At 31.6% G+C, this 20,091-nt stretch overlaps 2 protein-coding genes across 3 annotated transcripts; both read right to left on the bottom strand.

Annotated features, from left to right (window-relative positions):
• Nucleotides 1-7,690: 7,690 nt before the first annotated feature.
• Nucleotides 7,691-12,235, bottom strand: LOC118039794 (uncharacterized). Its single transcript, XM_035046932.2, has 3 exons — nucleotides 11,877-12,235; nucleotides 9,227-9,307; nucleotides 7,691-8,428 (listed from the first exon to the last, which is right to left on the bottom strand). The coding sequence occupies exons 1-3, from the start codon at nucleotides 12,033-12,035 to the stop codon at nucleotides 8,051-8,053; spliced, it is 618 nt and encodes a 205-aa protein (XP_034902823.1). The 5' UTR covers nucleotides 12,036-12,235; the 3' UTR covers nucleotides 7,691-8,050.
• A 4,402-nt stretch (nucleotides 12,236-16,637) lies between these two features.
• LOC118040507 (UDP-rhamnose/UDP-galactose transporter 5) lies at nucleotides 16,638-20,008 on the bottom strand. 2 transcript variants are annotated; one of them, XR_004686108.2, is made up of 7 exons: nucleotides 19,691-20,008; nucleotides 18,973-19,223; nucleotides 18,691-18,875; nucleotides 18,415-18,615; nucleotides 18,087-18,248; nucleotides 16,838-17,233; nucleotides 16,638-16,750 (listed from the first exon to the last, which is right to left on the bottom strand). XR_004686108.2 is itself a non-coding variant. In XM_035047502.2 (6 exons), the coding sequence occupies exons 2-6, from the start codon at nucleotides 19,103-19,105 to the stop codon at nucleotides 16,904-16,906; spliced, it is 1,011 nt and encodes a 336-aa protein (XP_034903393.1). In that variant the 5' UTR covers nucleotides 19,106-19,223; nucleotides 19,691-20,007; the 3' UTR covers nucleotides 16,638-16,903. The 2 variants fall into 2 exon arrangements, 1 of the variants encoding a protein (XP_034903393.1); XM_035047502.2 differs by having other exon boundaries at nucleotides 16,638-17,233; nucleotides 19,691-20,007.
• Between the last annotated feature and the right edge of the window lie 83 nt (nucleotides 20,009-20,091).

The following is a 20,091-nucleotide window of genomic DNA, read 5'->3' as shown; positions in this document are numbered from 1 at the left end:
AATCAAATCTGATTTCACATAAAAAAAAAAAAAAAAAAGGAATGAAACAGATGCAAATTAACTCAGACAATAAGTCGGGCCACTTGATTAAGAAAAAAGCCAAAAAAATAAAATCATGAGTAATTGGGACGGCTCAAATTAACTTGACACAAATTAAGGAGCAGAAGAATTCCATGTGACTGATCAATGATCACTGGGAAATCGACAGTGAGCAGAAGGGACTGTGGGATTTTTATGCTTAGAGGAGTTGTTTCGAACGCAATTCATGTTTGTTATCGGAGTTGCCCTGTACGGCCAGGGCTTTCCTCGGCACTGTGATCTAGTTTTTTTTTGGGCTGATTATAGTTATTTAATTCTTTCTATTTAAACTTATTTTTTATTTTAAATTATGATAAAAACTTGAGTTTTAAAAAATTATAATTTATAATATAATTTTTAACATGTTGTTTGGAAATGGGGGTCAAGTCTTTAAAAAATTAAATATTTTTATTAAAATTAATTTTTTTTATTTTGAATAGTTTTGATTTGTTGATTTTAAAATTAATTTTTTAAAATAAAAAATATTATTTTAATATATTTTAAAATAAAAAATATTTTAAAAAACTAAAACTAAAACAATACTGTAAAAGCTGTCATGCTGCCAAATTCACCGTACGACGACAAGTCGATGAGGACCCACAGTGAATGCTTCAGTGACGCTAGGAAGATGATCTCAGGATAGGCATTGAGAGCCATCAGACGAGAAAAGTCGCTGCTGCCAATGAATGATTCAGCTAAATTTCGGGGTAATATAGAGCGGTAGCAGCTTTTCAAATTATTTTTTATTTAAGTTATATTAAAATAATAACATTTTATAATAACAAAAAATAAAAAACAAAAAAAAATATAAAAAATTTCTAGACAGAATTTCAATCGCCCCCTTGAAATCATGGATGACTTCTTACTTTTCTTCTCTTTTATTTTTTTTACATAGATTACAAGAAATATTATGAGACATGTTACCAGAAAAAAAAAATCACGGTGTATGAGTAAATCTCATTTTAAAAAAATAGTGTTAAACTTTAAGAAAATACTAAGGACACACATGAAATATTAGATTATAATCTTACAATAAAACCATTAATTCAACGCGCATAAGTTTTTTCTTAATGTATATCATTATTTTATACTTAAAAATCATCGGCCATAAAAAGTTATTTTTTTTTTTTTAATGAAATTCGTTAAGCTGATCATTGATTTGTTACAGAAAAAAACTTTATTCTTGATTTGTTACAGAAAATAGAAAATATTTCTAGCATGACATCAAGAATGATTACTTCAATTTGGGTGATGATGATCTTTCCAGACCTTTTATTTCCAACTTTACACGTTCAAGTTTCTTGAAGAACAATTCACTTCCCGAGTTCATAAGAAATAGCATGGGACCCTGTCGAATCTAAACGGACCAGAAGTAGTAAATTGTGTTTTTTTTTTTTTTTTTGTTCTTAAATTAAAAACTAGTCGACTATAATAAATTGTCTGAATTTGTGAATTTGAGCTGGTCCAAAACTCTTTTCGAAACTAACGTTATGCAGTCGAACTCCTACATCAACTTGTTCCTCGACCGATTTGTCCCACTTCGGAGCAGAAGCAGACATGAGAAAAGAATAATAATCAGAATGACTGACAGACGAGACCTGCTCAGCTTGCACCTTAAAGTGTTAGTATTTCCGATCTTTGACATCAATCCAAGCCAAGTAGGCGATGGGATCATTGATTTCCGATCGAATTTGGTAATGCTGCATATCCATATATAAACACGATCCCTCTTCTACAATTTTATTAACATCTGTCCTTTTCTTTTATTATTTGGCTTGGAAATCTTCCTCTTTTCAGTTTATCCCTTTTCTTACTAGTTAGATCTGCATAACAAGCTACTTGAAAGTTTAATATTATTGATCTAGTCAAATAACTTAACTTCAAAGTTAAATAAAACCAAATGTACTCCAAGTCTACGAACATAAATTGATTTAGTTATTGAAATATTACAGTTTAAGAATCAATTATAAACTTTTGAAGCAACCATTTGGACATTTTAAACCTCCTCCAAACCTTCTGAATAAATAAATAAATAAAGAGTAAATGCTGCACACTCAATAAATAATAATTCTTTTTTTTTAAACCGGATCAAGTATGTCAACACTTATTAATATATATAATTCACAATCAATTCTTTTATCATATCAATTTCAATATGTCAAAACTTAAAAGACTTATATATATCATTCACAAACTTAAATATTTTAAACCAATCATTTGAACACAATCATTAATTGCACATTTATATTCAAAGTCAGAAAAACCGATTACTTTATAAAATAAAAATGATTTATATTTTGCTTTATAACTAAGCATCAAATTCTAAATAGACATATTTATAGATGCTAGTGTATAGCATTTAAAGGCTAGATCCAAAACATATTCAATCAAATTCATATTCATATTGAATTCACCAATGAATTCACAAAAACAAAACACATTCAAATAATTTTGCAATTATAAACATACTTTGACAAAAACATTTAACATTATTTACAAATCATTTATAGTGTCTAATTCACCTAATTTACAAAACAATAAATGTTTTAATAAGAGAAACTCATTTAATACATAAATATATTTTTCTAACTCAAAATAACTAACCAAATAGATGAATAATTATTTACATGATATGCAAATCCAATATTAGCCTTAGAAACAACCAAGCTCTATTAACAACCTAACAATAGCAATCACAATAAATTATATGCTCACTAACATCCAATGTAACACATGACTAATTTCTAATTTAATCAAAACTTAAATATATCATTAGCTTAAATGACCATAAAATTCTCACAAAAAACTATCCAACACTAGAACCATGCTATTACATCCCCCTTTCTTACATAGAAAATATATATTTTTAATAATTAAATACCAAAAATAATTATGTAAAACATATGCCAATTATGATCCAAAAATAATAACATTATAGAATCAGGTCACAAAAGGATAAATAGCATTTTTAATTAAAGAAAATAAGTATTTTAAGTAATAATTAAAGTGGAGGTGTCAAAAATTATTAACTTCATCTATTTTTAGAAAAATGCTTATCAAGTAAATAAATTAATTCATATAAAAATCAAGTTCTTTATGAAACGTCTTTCAACGTATTAAAATTCTACATAAAAGTAAATTAATTTTAGTATATTGAAATGCTTAAAATATTTTTTTATAGATTCATAAAAATTCTTAGAAAATATTAAAAACACACTTATAACTCTTTGGTAACATATTAAACAAAAACAATAAATTTTGGGCCATAAGTATTTAGAGTGAATTACACTTTTTAATTAATCGAGAGTGAGCTTAAAAATATTTTTATTTTTATAAATTTATAAATTATATATTCAAGTAACTGCTTTCAATGACTATAACTCTCAACCATAACTACAATTTATGTAAATGACCTATCAAATCGAAGAACTCACATCATAATATAACTAGATACCAAATTTTGACCATAATGCTCATCGAAAAACCAAATTTCGGTGACTTGAAGTTACCAACTCCTCATCTTCTTTTTTTTTCAATTTTTTTTCATTATTATTTCAAATTATTCTATCAAAAACATGTAAAATAACTTTCAATGACTTTCTATCAATCTAAAACTCTATCATAGAAAACATACACCTTAAATTGATAAAAAATAATAATAAAGATTTTGATCGTGGATTAAATATCATCCTTGATCTTTCTCTAGCCCTCTCTATAGGTTTTAATGTCCGACAAAATAGAATATAAGTTGTTCTAGAGTTTTGTTTTCTTTTTATTCTCAAAATTATTATGTAATTACTAATATATTCACCATAATTACAATACCTTTAGTTAATAATAATAAAAAGTATAGTAAAAAACCTAATTAATTATATTATTTTATTTATTATTATTGTTTTATTCATACATATATATTTACCAATTTGTGTGAAACATCGTAATTAATTATTGCCCCTCAACCGCTGTCGCTTGTCATTATTCATAAAAGGATAATAATGGCATCTTCTATTAAATTCTCAGGGTATTATAAATCTGATACCACCCATTAAAATCAAATAACATAGATATAATATGTATGATATACAGTAGATGAAAAAAATCTAAGAAATAGACATCTTCATTAATTTACTTTTCGTAAAAGAAATGAAGTAGCTGGACCGTGATCTGGTACTTACAGGAGACATTAATGGCGATTTAACATGTTTTGCCTACCCAATCAAAACAGTACAAAAGAAAACCATTGCGAACATGGCAGTCCAGGTACTAGCATTTATAGCAACGAGTACTGAAAGTAAATTGATCACAATATATTTTTCAAGGATTTATAAATTTGATGGACACGGCTGCACCCGAAAAGGTTGATCTCGAGTTCATTGTTACAAGAAATAATAAAGGGTCAATGGGTTGTGCTGAAAGTAGTACAGTTTTTCTGTATCTTGGGTTCAAACCTCACTGTACATGTCCCTCGCGGTACCTTATATATTCACTGGGTTTGCAGGATGTTCAGTAAGCCGTGAGATTAATCATAGTATGAAAAAGTTAATCCGGACATCCACATAAATAAATAAATAAAAAACATTGTTGCTTTAATTAATGCATGGAAGAGGACCACCACCTTTATCAGAAGGTAACTTGTAACTTCCAAAGAAATGCTGGATTCCTGTGAAAGCCAAACGCGACTGTCCTGTTGAAAGGAAAGGGTCAGAGAGAAAACGAGGCAGTAAATGAAGCCCGTGGTAAAGTTCTCACAAGGGCAATGAAGCTTTGGCCATATCTAGATTCCACTCCACTATCGAGAGGAGGAGTACTGTTTGGTGACATGTTTCTACAATAATTTTGCTGGTTTTTCATTCTCATGTTGGGGACAGTACTGTATCCAGTCTTTTTGAAGTGGATACATGTTTGCTTGATAAAGCAGCTGGGGCAACGCAAGATGGGCAAATTATGAACATATGCTAGGTTGAATCAGATTAGTCGAACATGGAATTATCTACGTTCTATCCTTCATGTGGGATTCCCGCTGTAAAAAAAGGATCAATCAATTATAAGTTCTTCTAAGAATAAACTTGTGGCCTTGAAGTTTTTCGATAATCTTCACCGAGAAATTCTTTAATTTAGCCTCTTGTTACCTACTTATTCCACTTTCTTGCGTGACTGTGTCTGTGGCCATGGTTTTCTTTTTGTAGGTTCTATTCTTCGAGGTCAAAACATCCATAACCTAGCATTCTAGGTATTTAACCAGATACCTTTCTTTCTGCTGTCAAAAGATTTCTCCCTTGTCTATACATAAAAGAAATGCCCTAAAACCAGCTTTATCAATTCTGTATATAGATCTGGGTCCGGGTATCAGATTTAGATTTCATAATTTAGATAATATTGGATGTGATTAGCGCCTAAAGTTGGAATATGATAAACTCTATAGGAAACGCGTGTTCGTCAACTATGCACTCAAAAGCATAATGCTACAGTACTAGCTAGCATACTGATTGCAACGCAAACCCTACAATAAACTGTTAAGCATGGACTCACGCCTTTGTTAACGCACCTTTGGAGATGCAATGGTGGTTGTGATAATTGTTAAGAGCCAATCTTGTTGGATCAATGATTGATGGAGTGGTCAAAAAGTTGTATAGCATATTTCTCTTCATCTGTCTTCTCGAATTCTAGATCAACTTGAAGTCTCTTAAAGTGATTTGTGGACGTGCTTTTGGCGAAAAAAGACGAGTTGTGGGTCATGTAACCAGCAACACCTTTATCTTCGGCCGAGGAGTCCAGGAATTGCAGAGAAAAAACCAGATCGAGGAAACAGAAGCATCAATCATTTTCTAAAGCAAGGTTAACGAGTTGAGTGGGATTCCTTAACGTAGGAACTGATTATGAGAGCGAGTGATGACGGTAGCTAATCTACATCTTCATTTCTTGTCAAGACAATGCAAGGAGAGGCTTGAGCATGTGGGATTGGAATGGCTTTGGACCCCATGATCATTGTCTGGTATAAGATTACAAATAATGGCGCCTGACGCTTCTGCTCAAGCAGCAGCTAAGCTGCTCTGGCAGCAATCAGAAGGTTCATATCTTCTTCTGCTACGTTATTTGTATGTTTCTGAGTGGTGGGTACAAAATACAACTCGAGGTATTATTGCAGCTTGAACTATGTACTTTGGGGACTTGCCAAACAAGCATCAACGAGTTCTAGTAGCAGAAGAAGATACCTGCAGGGTTAATTTTTTTTCAAAGGTTAAAAAAATGTTCAGGCGATACAATTATTTATTAAGAAAAAGCTGAGAGATTATCGATGTGGAAAAACCTGCATGAAACAATGGGCGATGATGGGGCATGCCATAATCTAACGAATAATGAGGACTAGTTGATTTTACTTCTTCTTAGTTTGATTCTCCATGACATGTTGTGGGATAAACTTTTTTTTTTTTCAACAAAAAAAAAAAAAAAAACATTGGTATTGTTAATTATTTTTTACCATCGAGAAGAATTTTACTGCAAGCTAAAAAGTTTATAGGTATATTTAATAAAATAAATTGATAATTATATATATATATATATATATTAATAAATAATAATAAATTTGTTAATTATAATCAAAACTTGAGTAGGAATTAAAATAAAGTTTTTATTTTTTAAAATAAAAAGATAAAATATTTGTTTCAGTTTGACATTGTGTCATGAAAATTTTAATTTATTTGAATCAATAAAATAAAATTTTATTTTATCAAATCGAGTATAAATTTAAAGTCAAAACTTATTATTAACATTGTAATAGCCTCGTGTAAAACTAACTAAAATAAAGCATTAAATCAACTTAATGTACAATGAATAAATTGAAAAAAAAAAAAATAAGTTTAAAAAAAATAAAGGAAATGAAAAAAAACATAACCCTCTATAAATTATATTTTTTTTGTTGTATTTTTATTATTTTTTTAATATTTTTCCTATCTTACATGTTTATGATTTCAAACACTATTTCATGATTTATCAATATTATTTTTACAAAACAACACTACAATTATTAAATTAGAAATAAAATGAACCAATATAAAAACAAAATAAAAATATTGAGGTTAATTAAATGGGAAGCAAAAGTACCTAATTTTAAAAAATAAAGGCTTGAAAGGGAAAAAAAAACTTCGAATTGAAAAAAAATCAAAATTAAGGTGGTTCGCCCCAAATTGTTTAATTACGTTGATAATTATAATTGATGATAGTTCTAGAGTGATAGAGCTCGTGAAACGAAAAAAATAAAAATAAACAAACTTGCAGTTCGAAACGAGTTGATGCCAACAGAGATTCACACTCAACGCTAGTTAATATGATTTAAAGACTTTTTAAAGCAGCTACCTTCTTTGATTTCAGCTACTAGAAGCAATCTAGCATAGCCAAAACCAAATGGTCCATAACTTTCTCCCCCCTTTTCTTACAGAACTCCTTGATGGCATCAATGCTTCAGACTATCTTCTTATTAGCATTTTAGTTCAAGCTTCAACAGGATATCACGTACTGAAAGTAAAACCATGGAGAGCTCATACTACACCTTTCTGAAATGATCATTATCAAACACATCCTAATAAACCTGAAAAACATGAAAAACAAAATAACAGAGGGCAATGCAACAGCTAATACAAATTAATTTGTAAGTAGTATAATCAATTCAACAAAGCACTTTACATATAGCATAAAACCAAATTTACCATTTTAAAAGGAAAACGAAAAGGATAAAATGATAGGTTATGGTGCTCATCACATTAGCATTCTGCTCCATGAGAACTCACCCACTGAGCCTTTCTTCTTCACACGCTTCACAAGTTAACAGCATAAAGTGATTATTCTTGTATGGACTAACCATTCCATGTGCTTTCTTCCTGAGAAGATCAGGAACAACCAAAACAGCAACACAACTGCAACAGCCATCCAGATCCTTTAACCAAGGCATGGAAAGAAGCTTGCGAGACCTGCTATCTTAGATGTCCATGGAGGAATCATTGGAACTGGGAAGATTAGGATCCCTATTATGGTTCTGAAGAAAGTTGGGCTCATTGGCGCGGGTCCCATTTCCTGACAGTGAACCACCAGGTGGACAGTAGCCTACCTGAGCAATGTGATAGTTCTGGAGACTCCTGCGAACAGGGCTTGACAAAGCATTTGAGAAAACTGCATTCTTAGATTGTTGATCACAGTGTTCAGAGCGGGTGGTGCCCTGACCAGTAGCTGGCAGGCCAGACGAGCCCGAAGAAACCAGAAAGGTGGAATTTGTGAATGGAATAGGTTGGGAATTCTGATGTTGGTGTGGTGTTCTAGGAGGCATTGATGGTTCTTCTCCACAATAGTCCAATTCATTCTGCATCATGACCACAGCATTACTCAATTTTAGATACAATCAAGTTATTATCAACACACATGAGCAAAATCCACTTCATTTCAGATCTCGGCTGAACAATATACATGGATTGGTTACATATCTAACATATAACTGTCTTAGTGACTCATAACATGTGCACGCGCACATACATACATGTGAATAGAGCAAAAGAAGATAAAACCAGCAAAACCAAAAGAAAAGGAATAAGGAAAAGAAAATTAAGCCAAGCCTAACAGGCACGCATCGATATTTATCTGATAGCTCTGTGTAGAGAAATATCTCTGTTACACCAGTGCTCAAATAAGGTTTTACATGTTCAGGTGACTGGCATGAGATTACTATTTAATTGACAATCAAGTTCATCAAGTTCTCTTTTATGTTGTGTTAGCAAACAATGCCCAAATAAAAAGGATCTACAGTGTTCAGGTGGCTAGAACATGGTTAATGTCTAATAAGGCAAAGAAAAAATGAAAGGCAGTTATAAGAAATATTTTGGACACTTGACAATAATGTTCATCTTAATGTACCACAAGATAAGATTTCCCTTTTATTTATGAAGATGTTCTCAGTATCATAATGAAAAATTAATTCCAAGAAGAGTATCAATTTGACTTTACACAGATATTTCATATATCCAACCATGGTTTCATGGCTAAGGAAGTATCAATACATTTGCACAAACACAAGAAGCAAGCATATGGTACGTGTTGTATGTCATTACACACACAGAGACAGTAGATTGAAATAGATCAGGCAAGAAGAATAATTGACACGAACCTGAATGTAATTGATTATATCGAATGTTGTCACCCGAGATCCTCCCTCTTGTTGTCTCCAAATCCATTGATAAAGTTTTTCCTGAAAACAATATGACCAGGCTAAATAAGCAAATTCAACAAGATAACTAAGCTTGAAAGAAATCAATCAAGGTCAGTAGATAAGTCTGGTTGAGAGGATATATGTGATGTGACAGCTTATATGGCATTCAACAAGAGATAATCTTCCAATTTGGAAGCTAAAAGCATCAAAAGAACAAGAGCAAGGTCAAGATCACGTGTTGTGAGTTATTCTGTAGGTTCTAATGAAAGAAAAATTGTATCGGGAGTAACTGGGTGTGTTTTGAGCAGGTATCGGGAATGGCATACAAATCTTTTATTCTTAGAGTTTCTCGTGGCGCTGTCCCATTGTCTCTTTTACTCTGCAGGTGGAAAAGAGCAGCAGGCTGTTTTGGAAGAGAAGTCCATTGTTCTTGATGTTAACTGCATTTATTTTGTGAAATTTCATACTGAACTGAATAGACTATCTATCTTAAAGTTGAAAAGAACAAAACCAATTTAAATGCAAAACCAAAACTGACCAAACAATTGCCCTACAAATCATTTTCATAACCAGTCATTTTCATCTGTAATTTTTAACATGAAACACTCTGATATAATCTCAAACACAGCAAAACGTTTTAGTTCTGAACCAAAACCACCACTAAGCTCCGTAACCACTCTTAGATAAGGAATACCCGGCTCAGGACTACTTCAAAGCTTGTTCACAGTCAGTATTCTTAGTAAACGCCCTATGTATGCCAAAATCATATCTGTATTTAGTGAGTCATACAAACAAAACTAACAGAAATTTATTTAAGAGCTCATGCTCCACAACTTAAGATGCATGAGAAATGGGGAAAAGGCCTAGACACTGGAGAATGCAATGATAAATGGAGGTGTATGGTTAATGTGAGAAAAAAGTTTGCGGTCTTAACATCTCACTAGAATCTCCACAGAATGCATACCCAGTGATACATGCAGAGAAGGACCATTTTTACTGGTTTTACTGATTAATATATTATACTGCTCTAACAAGCAGGTGCTTAACCAAATTGAAGAAGGCGATCCCATTCCCTGAACTTAGAAGTAGCCAGCCTCATGATTATGCTATAGGAAAAATGATTTTAAACTTCTATATGAAAAGTAGAAAGGTTGCACTTTAAAAGCATGTGTAAAAAGGCAAAGTACAAAATGAAAACCATGACAAAGATTTGTTTGAATTTCAAATATTTATATTTCTTTGATACCTTTATTTTATGCCACCATTTAGCTTCACCCCCACAGAAATTATAGTCCACATTTTCTCTTCAAGCTCTTCCATAAACTTTTTGTTTATCAAATAATCAATGAATAGCTATCATCCAAGACTGTGAAAACATGTTCAATCTTCGGGCCAGAGCCAATCAATAAGAACTACATTTTCAGCTTCTCCAATCTTCCCAAGACAGACCAGTTCAATCCCAACTAGACTTACTTTCATTTTAACTTTCAGAGTACTGAAAAGTCTATCTTTTTGAAACCCATTGATCCAAAATTATAGGAATATGCTTTTCTTTCTAATCCTTATGCTGGCTTTTATAGGAATATGCTTTTCTTTCTAGTCCTTATCCTGGATTTCTAACTGTCTCATCCCCTTAATTAATTGGAAAACACATTCCATAAGAACTATCTATTTTGTCTTGTTAAAGTACTGAGCCACCATTTCATGTCTCTCACTCACATAAATCAAATTCAAAACTGTTATTCCTGCAAAGCAACTGTCTGTCAACATCAATGTATCACTTGATACAACCACTTGCAAACAAAGGTGACCTTCTACACCACCAATCAACTAGATTACTGTTTACAAATTGAAACTATCAGGATTTTACGAGCTTGTTTCTAGGTTCACGACAAAACTCTTCCATTTACAAGTATTACACGGCCATTAGCACATATAAGCAATTCATAATCCAAGAGAAAAAGCACTCCAACAACTCCAATTTAAAAGCGAAGTCCCTTAAAAACTGAAACCTTCCTTTCCAAGGCAAACCAGCCAAGATTCTATTGTTTCTCCATCGCACAAGGTATCCAAATACTCAAATCCCGCTTGCTTCCTTAAATGGGAATGTTTAAAAAATTGATGCTTTAACAAATCTACCTCCTCGACAGTCAATTATAACGCCAATCTATTATAGCCATTCAAAGCGCAAGCCACTCAGAAAAAAGTGAAAAGCAAAGTGCTACATTCAACTGCAATGATAATTAAAAACGCCAATTAACAAAAAATAAACTAAATTAACAGACAGTAACTCCAATGTTAATCCATTAACAAAACCACAAAATGTATCCATCCAGCCATAAACTTCGCAAATCAACCAGAATCAAACCACCCATGTAAGTTTACACCAAAAAATCGAAAGGGGTAACCCCTAAACTAGACTAACAATAAAAAAAATATCAGTGAACCAATAAAAGGAAATGAAAAAGGTACGAGCTTGATTGATCAAAAACAATAAATTTTCCATAAAGGAAAACAACCCCACCAAAAACAAGCGCATATACCCACAAAACAAGCGCATATACAAACAGATATTCAATAAATCAAAGAGATAAAGAGGGAATCTTACAAGACCATGACGTTCACCGGCTTGGAAAGAGAGTTTTTGGTGGTTCATAGACTGTGTGTAAAGCTGAGACAGAGAGTTTGCAGCACTGCAAAACGAAGCGTACATGGTCCGATCCACCTCTTCCAGGCTTGTTGCTATGGATTTTCTCTTCTTTCCCATCGTTAATAACAGTTAGTTAGTTAATTAGATTTTATATACAGGGATAGATTGAATTTTTTTGGCTAAAAAAGGAAAAGATGAATAAAAAGGGTCTCTGGTTTCTCTTTGCTTCTTCTCTAGAGAAGAGGAGAATGTGGCGTGTTCTTGTGCTCCTTGTTTTTTTTTTTTTTTTTATTATAAAAGAGATTAGAGAACAAAAACAAAAAAAGAAAGGTTTTTTTAATGCGAGAAGAAAGGGTGCGTGGTAAGGATGGTGGGTGGTGGTGGCACAGTACCCCAACCCTTCCCCAATGTCCCTTTACGCGCATACCATATCTGGTCCCTTTTTTAAAAATGTTTGGTATTTTAATAAATATTTTTAACGTATTTTTATTTAAAAATATATAAAAATATAATATTTTTTTTGTTTTTTTAAAATTTATTTTTGTATTGATATATTAAAATAATCTAAAAATACTAAAATTATTTATTTAAAAAAACATAAAAATAAATAGAATCTTAATTTTTTGCGTGGCTTACAAGGATTCAAATCCAATTGACTATATGTATTCAACATAAAATAGTTTTATTTTTTTTATATAAAAAGATGTATGTGTAAGTTTTTTTAACATGTTTTTGTACATAAAAAAATTTTTATGTGTAAATTAAAAAGTTTGTGTATACATATAATCAAATAAATTGAGAATTATATGTGTTAATAAATAAATAAAATCATTAACAATAAATGATAGTAAAAAAAATGAGAAAAATACATAGATTTTTGACTTCGCAATATAGTCATTTGAACTTGTTATGTTTAATGACTTTATTTACCAAAATTAAATTTTTATTTAATTAAACGATAATAGAAATAGACACAAATGAAATTGATAAAATAAAATAAAAGAAAAAAAATATTATGTAAAGTTACATATATTATAAATATTATCCAAAAATAAATATTTTCTATTTATACAAAACATAAAATGAAAATTATAAATAAATTAGAATAATCTCTTTAAAACTAAATTTATACAGAATGACTAAAAAATTAAAACAGGCTAAATAAAAAAAAATAAAAAAGAGAATGAATATTGATTTAAATCTAAATTAAAAAAAAATATTTTGAAAAAAAAAAACATATAAAAAAGGCATGAAAAAAAAATTTAAAAGAAAAAAAAATCAGATATTGTCAGGCCTGGCAAGCTATGCTAACAAGTTTGAGCCCTTTATTTATTTTATTTTTTATGGAAGATGGGGTGGACTACATGCTGAGAAAAAAGCAGAAGACAACATGTCATCTGTTTTTGTAAACCTGGCATAAATTTTTATTTATCACGATGGTTTTAGTGGTTGTAATAAAATCCTGGCCAAAAATTTTACCTGGCGAGAGTAAAATTTGGAAAATAAAATGGCCAAGTTAAATTTTGATAAAGTTAAAAGGTTACATGAGAGGTGAGGTTGAATAGGATTAAAAGTTAAGAAGAAATAAAGCTAAATGAAAAAAAAAAATTAGGTGTCATTTGTATCTCTAGAGAGAGAAGTTAGAGAGAAAACCAAAGGGAACAGCCTACAACACTGGCCATATCTACCCTCGGATGTTTTCTAGAAAAACACTATGCATGGCAGTTAGAGTCGCTAGACTTTTTCTTCTTCTTAAATCATTAGATCACGTTGAAAATGAGATATGTGGTGAGACTATAAATCTCTTTGAGTTTGCACGACGAAAATTAAAAACAAATACTTTGACAAGAAATTAACACATCGTGAATAAAATGCTATAAATTTCAGGTCATTTTGGTTTATTCTCGATCTACAAAGATCAAACTGTCCAATTTTTTTGAATTTTAGGTGTGTGTTGCAAACCATTATGGTGCATGGTTTCACCATTGAGTTTAGATTGACTCTTATCTGGTTGGGAGTTATTGCCATCAGAACTTGCTATTTAATTTTGTGTACACTGTTACAACTCATCTAGTTGCTATTTGAGCTATTGTTTCAACATCATTGCTATGTCTTGTTACTCTAGCATTTAAATCCATCATTTTTCTTTGGGTTACAAGGTGGTAAACCCCTTTATGACAATTGATTATGCAATTTTTACTTGTTATGCATTTTTTAAATTGTTAGTATGTTGTTAATGTTGAATCAAACTTGATGAAAGTGCTGATGAATGAATTCATGATGGTTTAGTGTTTGAATGCGTGAAAAAACAATAGGTAACCATTCGGTTTGTTGTGTTTAAATGTATTGTGATGTTCTAAGATTTTTAGTAATGATGAAAGTTTGATTTTGTTTTTTCATGATAGGATGTATAGATTATTGAAATTGTAATTGAGTGTTGTTATGGTATATATATAAACATTTGATCAAGTTTTAATTTGATGAATTATATGAGAATTTTATTTATATCATATTAAGGTTTTATTTAGTGTGAAGTTGAGGTTTTTGAGATTTAAGGCTTGAATTTAAAATTGGGTGGTTTAATGATATTTAAGGTCATGTGAACAAATTAAGCAGCAAGTTAATTGAGTAAATTAAAAAGAGAAAATTTATCCTTTTTATTTTTTTAGAATTTTGACAATATGAAAAAAAAGAAGAACCAATTATTGTTGTAGAATCTTTATTAGAATGTGTTAGCGTAGCCAATTAATGATTGGGTAATAAGTTAATTGTGAAAAAAAAAAAAAGTTTGGTTACACTATTAACTCATTACCCAATTATCAATTGGTTACGCTAACATATTTCACCAAGATTCCACCACAATAATTCTATCCTTTATTTAATTTATTTTCATATTACTGAAATTCTAAAGAAATAAAAAGATAAATTTTCTTTTTTTAATTTACTTAGTTAACTCATGACTTAATCCATTTACATGACCTCAAACATCATTAAACCACCTAATTTCTAATTTCAGGCTTTAATTCTCAAAACCTCAACTTTCTTCACACCAAATAAAACCTTAATATGGCATAAAATAAATTCTCACAAAATTCATCAAATTGAGACTTGATTCATTGTTTATTCATGTACCACAACAACATTCAATCACAATATAAACACCCTATCATGAAAAAAAGTTCACAATTTTATATTTATTAAAAATCTCATACCATCACAATACATTCTAACACAACAAATTGAATGATTACCCACTATTTTTCACACATCCAAACACTAAATCATCATAAATTCATCCATCAACACTTTCACCAAGCTTGATTTAACATTTACAACATACCAACAATTTAAAAAAATATTTACCACGTAAAAGTTGCACAATAAATAGTTATAGAGGGGCTTACCACCTTGTAACCCAAAGAAAAATGATGGAGTAACAATACATAGTTGATACAATAGCCCAAATAGCAATTAGATGAGTTGAAACAATACACACAAAACTGAATAAAAAGTTCAGATTACAATAACTCTCAATAAAAAAAGAGTCAATCTACCCCAATAATGAAACCATGCAACATAATATTTTTCAGCACATATCCAAAAATTAGAAAAATTGGATAGTTAGATCTTCGTAGATCGAGAATAAATCTAACTAACCTAAAATTGGCAGTGTTATGTTCATGATGAGTTAACTTTTTGTTGGAGTATTTGTTTTTTATCTTCACTATTCAAACTCAAGAGGACATATAGTCTCACCACATATCTTATTTTCAGTGTGATCTAATGGTGTAAGGAGAAAACATTTGATGATGTTGACTACCTTGAATAGTGTTTTTCCAAAAAAACTTTTGAGGATTGTTTCTCTCAAATGAAAACTAATCACAAAGATCCCAATGGTGAGAATGTAGAGGCCAATAAGGAGAACAAATATGAGCTGAATCCAATAATGAACGAGGGAAGATACGACCAGTAAAGTAGGCTGTCCTCTTTGATTTTGTCTCTAACTTCTCTCTCTAAAGACACATAAATGACCCCCACTTACCATTTATATTTATTTAGCTTAAATTTTTTCAACTTTTAATCCTATTCAGTTTCACCCCTCACATAGCCTTTTAACTCTTTCAAATTTTAACTTGGTCATTTTATTTCAAATTTTATTCCCAGCAATCCATTAAAGTGTTTCACAAGGTGTTTGGAAAAGTGATAAAAGTTATTTTTTAAAATATTTTGTTTGAAAACATATGAAAATAATATATATATATATATATATTAAAAAATTTTATTTTTAATATCATCATATCAAAACAATCCAAAAAAACATAAAAAAAAACTAATTTAAAACAAAAAAAATATTTAAAAATATTAAAACAAATGTTCAACCACTATTCTAATCGAGACCTTAAAACTTTCAGAAAAACTTCAATTTTTTATTTTAATGCACTTCAAGTTAGTAGGCTCCTTGGCTAGATTTGGCATGTTCAATTTGTTATGTCGATTTTCGAGTATATGTGAAGAAGGATGGCTATGAGGGGTCAAAACAAAAAAAAAAATTATGAGTTTAACGACTATAGGTTTCCGTCAATTTTCAGTTTTTTTTTTACGGTCAAACCTAAAATCTTCTGATGTTGTGAAACTGTGCAAGTAGAAAAGAGGGAGAAATGGTTACTTAAATACATCAAAAAAGAAATCAAATTATTTATAATCAAATGGAACATAAAGTAATCACTAGCAATTTCTTTGCCCTTTGACTCGAATAAATTACCATGAATAATATTCGTGTGACAGAAGAAGATTTTGCAGGGAGCCTGATCTTATCAAAAACATCATTTTCCCTGATAGGATACAATACAAATAAAAGCAAAATAAGAAATACAAAATCAAGAAGAAAGAATTAGAATTGAATGGCAAGGTTTTCTAACCTCAAATGATTAACAAGTTCCTGGAATTAGCTACCCCTGTATGCTTAATTTATCCTACATAAACGTTTAGACTTTCCCATCATGTTCATCGGATTCTGACAAATTACTTTGTTTTTGTGGTCTGCTTGTAGGTAGTGAGAGGCTCCAGCGCTCCTTACCTCCAGGCTTAGATGAGGCGTTGCCATACCAGACCATCCCAACTACGGCTATGATCATGCCCAGAACCACATGTAGATTAAGACCATCTTTTCCAAAGAAAAAGAATCCCATGATCAGCACAAGGATTGTCTTCATATGACCAAGTACTTGAAAGGACACAGCTGTGAATCTGCCAATGCAGATGAACTGGCTTAAGTTGGTCCCTACCGCAATGGTGCATGATATAACAATAAAAACCTGCAGAGACCAAGATTCAGAAAAAATGTGAGATGGGATTCTGTAAACTCAGGTAAGAAAATCATACTCGAACACACAAACAGAAGTAGTTAAAGAAAGTAAGAAAGTAAATTGCCCTCGGCCTTATATAAGAAAATGAAAGGCATTCATGTACAACAACATTATGCAAAGCAATACTGCCATGTAAAATGGAACAGCAAACACACCAGTTAATGCAAACAGGAACCATAACAAATAAGCAGCAACATAACTTGTATGTGAGATTAAAAAGTCATCGTCAGACTTGATTACAGAAAATGGAGAGGTGAAACTAATATTGTACTTTTTAAGAGCACAGCCACACTAGAAATTTTTCACAGCACAGATCAGGGTTGCTTTTTCCACACTGTTAACTTTTCTTGTTAAGAAAATGCATCCAGTTAGCTTTTAAGTACTAATCACATATATATTAAACTGCATCGAGGACTTCATAGTTTTCTGCCCTTCCAAATTGGCTGCCTCAATTGTAAATCCCAACATAGCCAAATCATTCCACCTTGTGTGCAGATGTTCAAATTGGAGTGCACAAGACAAGAACTTATTCAAGTGCAAATGTAAACATAGGCAACCATATAAACACATCTGGAGATCATAATGACAAGCCATGTGTCCACAGCTATGTAGACAACTAGAAGTGCAGATGCGTCTACAAGACATGTTCATGCAATCCCTAAGCAAACATATGGTACAAAAATCTCAGCTACTCTACAGCGTGCATAATAATATGCAAGAATGACAGGTGTATCCAGATTATAGCAAAATCATGAAGATGATTATTTACAAAACGAAAGTCAAATTTTGCTGGCTATCTTACCACAGAGATCGCACTATAGTCATAGGTATCAATTCTTTTGTTTGTCAACCAGTAGTCCAAAAAGGGGCCTAATAATAGCAGTGTTGCAGCCTGAGCTGGAGCAGTGTGACCCAGTAGGTTGAAAGAACTCAGTGAATACTTCCTTTGGAGGTAATGTACATACTGCAAGTAAATGATTCAACAGAGTTATTAGAGGAGCTGCTTCTGAATGAATCATTTTAACGAACTTAATTAGTTAACTTTGTAATTTACAATGAATAAACTTCTTTAAATTGAAATGGGATAGGATAACACGTAAGTAAACAAATAGATGTTCATAAACACTTACATACTGTTGCAGCGAAGTGCTCCAGACTGCAATAAAGGCAGCAATGAAACCTTTGGCATTAACACTCACATCAGTGACAGTGCAAACACCAACGCCCAACAAAACAACTCCTATACTCAGCTTTGTGTCTCGTGAGTACCGAATCTTGTCAAACAACACTTCCAAAAGGCAGGATACAGGAATCATAGTCAGCTTTGCAATCTGACATTTAAAATAAACATGTGAGTAATATTATTGCAATAATCAACTGCCAAAACACAGCAAAACAACATTTACCTGATAAAATCCCACTGAATTCCACATTAGACTAACATTCATCCCAACAATTGAGAAGTTTGCAAAGAGAACAAATTTCAAAAGCTCAGGGTAGGGTAGATGAGAGGCTTGGATGTAACCCAACCACCTTAAAACACCAGTCATCAAGGTTGTGGTAGCAAAATGCATACCAGTTAACGTCGTAGCTGCAAGAAACCATAAAAAAGGAAACATCAAACTACTAAAACCTCATGAATGTACAAACAAATAAAAGAAAACATGGAGCATGAGAAACAAACTCACCATAACTAAAACCATAAGTAGCCATTAAGGCTTTATTGACAATAATAATCCCAACAGAAGTGACAACATTGAACATCCAGGCAGCCGCATCGGCAGCTCCCTTTTTATTTGCCTTGCTGCTAGATGGAGCCATCCTAATTTACTTTTCAAAACTTAAATTTTGAAAAGCCTTCAAAGTTTCAAACGCTTACCCTTCAGCCTCCAAAAATAACCCCATCCACGTCACAATGACCAGCCAGCAACACGCTTCTCTGCAAACATCAAGAACGGATGGAAATCAAAATTGTGGCTACCACGTAAGTTACCAAACACTCACCTTCCTCCTCCTTCTAAATTAAGCTCTCTCTACTTAGGGTTTAACTAAATTAACCTAAGAATTATATATATATATATATATATATATATATAAAGAGAGATAGACAAAAGCGAGCTATTTTATAATTACAATAGAAATTGATAGTTTAACTAAAATCATTTATCATTTTCCTTAACAGAAAGAATCAGAGGGTAATAATCAAACAATTCTGAGATCAAATCATAGAGGGCAGATCTCAGGTAAATCATGACAAAATTACGAAAATTCTATAAACTCAGATCTGTATTACGTTATTATTTTTAAGATCGCAACATAATCCAACAATCACTACAACAGATCGTAGAAAACAAAAACACGATTGAAGTCAATTTTTTTTTACGGTGTGCAGAAAAATGTACGTACCGTAGTAGCTCAAGAAGAGTGAAACGGAGAGAAGGAATTATGGAGGAGAGGAGGGCGTTATGATGTGTCAAATGATGTGCGTTTGAAGCAATTTGCAGTTACTCTGTTTTTTCTTTGCTTTGGAAGGTACTGTAATGTTTTTTTTTTTTTTGTTCAAAAGAGTCCTGAAGATTCCGAGAGAGAGAGGGGGGGGGGGGAGAATGTGAAATTCTGTTGCGAAATGTAAGAGTCGCGGGGCGGTGGGGAATGAGCAAGCCAAGCCAGCAAATCATAACGCGGACGTTTGCTTCCCTGCACATATGCTTTTCTTTTCTATATATATATATATATATATATATTAATCAAAATAAGTAATCATTGCTGTTAATTGGGATTCGAATGCAACCCAAGAGTCCGAAAAA

Source organism: Populus alba, chromosome 14 (assembly GCF_005239225.2).
Source record: "Populus alba chromosome 14, ASM523922v2, whole genome shotgun sequence".
Lineage (NCBI taxonomy): Eukaryota > Viridiplantae > Streptophyta > Magnoliopsida > Malpighiales > Salicaceae > Populus > Populus alba.
The sequence above is the reverse complement of the archived record's forward strand: the minus strand, read 5'-3'. Positions and strand labels throughout refer to the sequence as shown.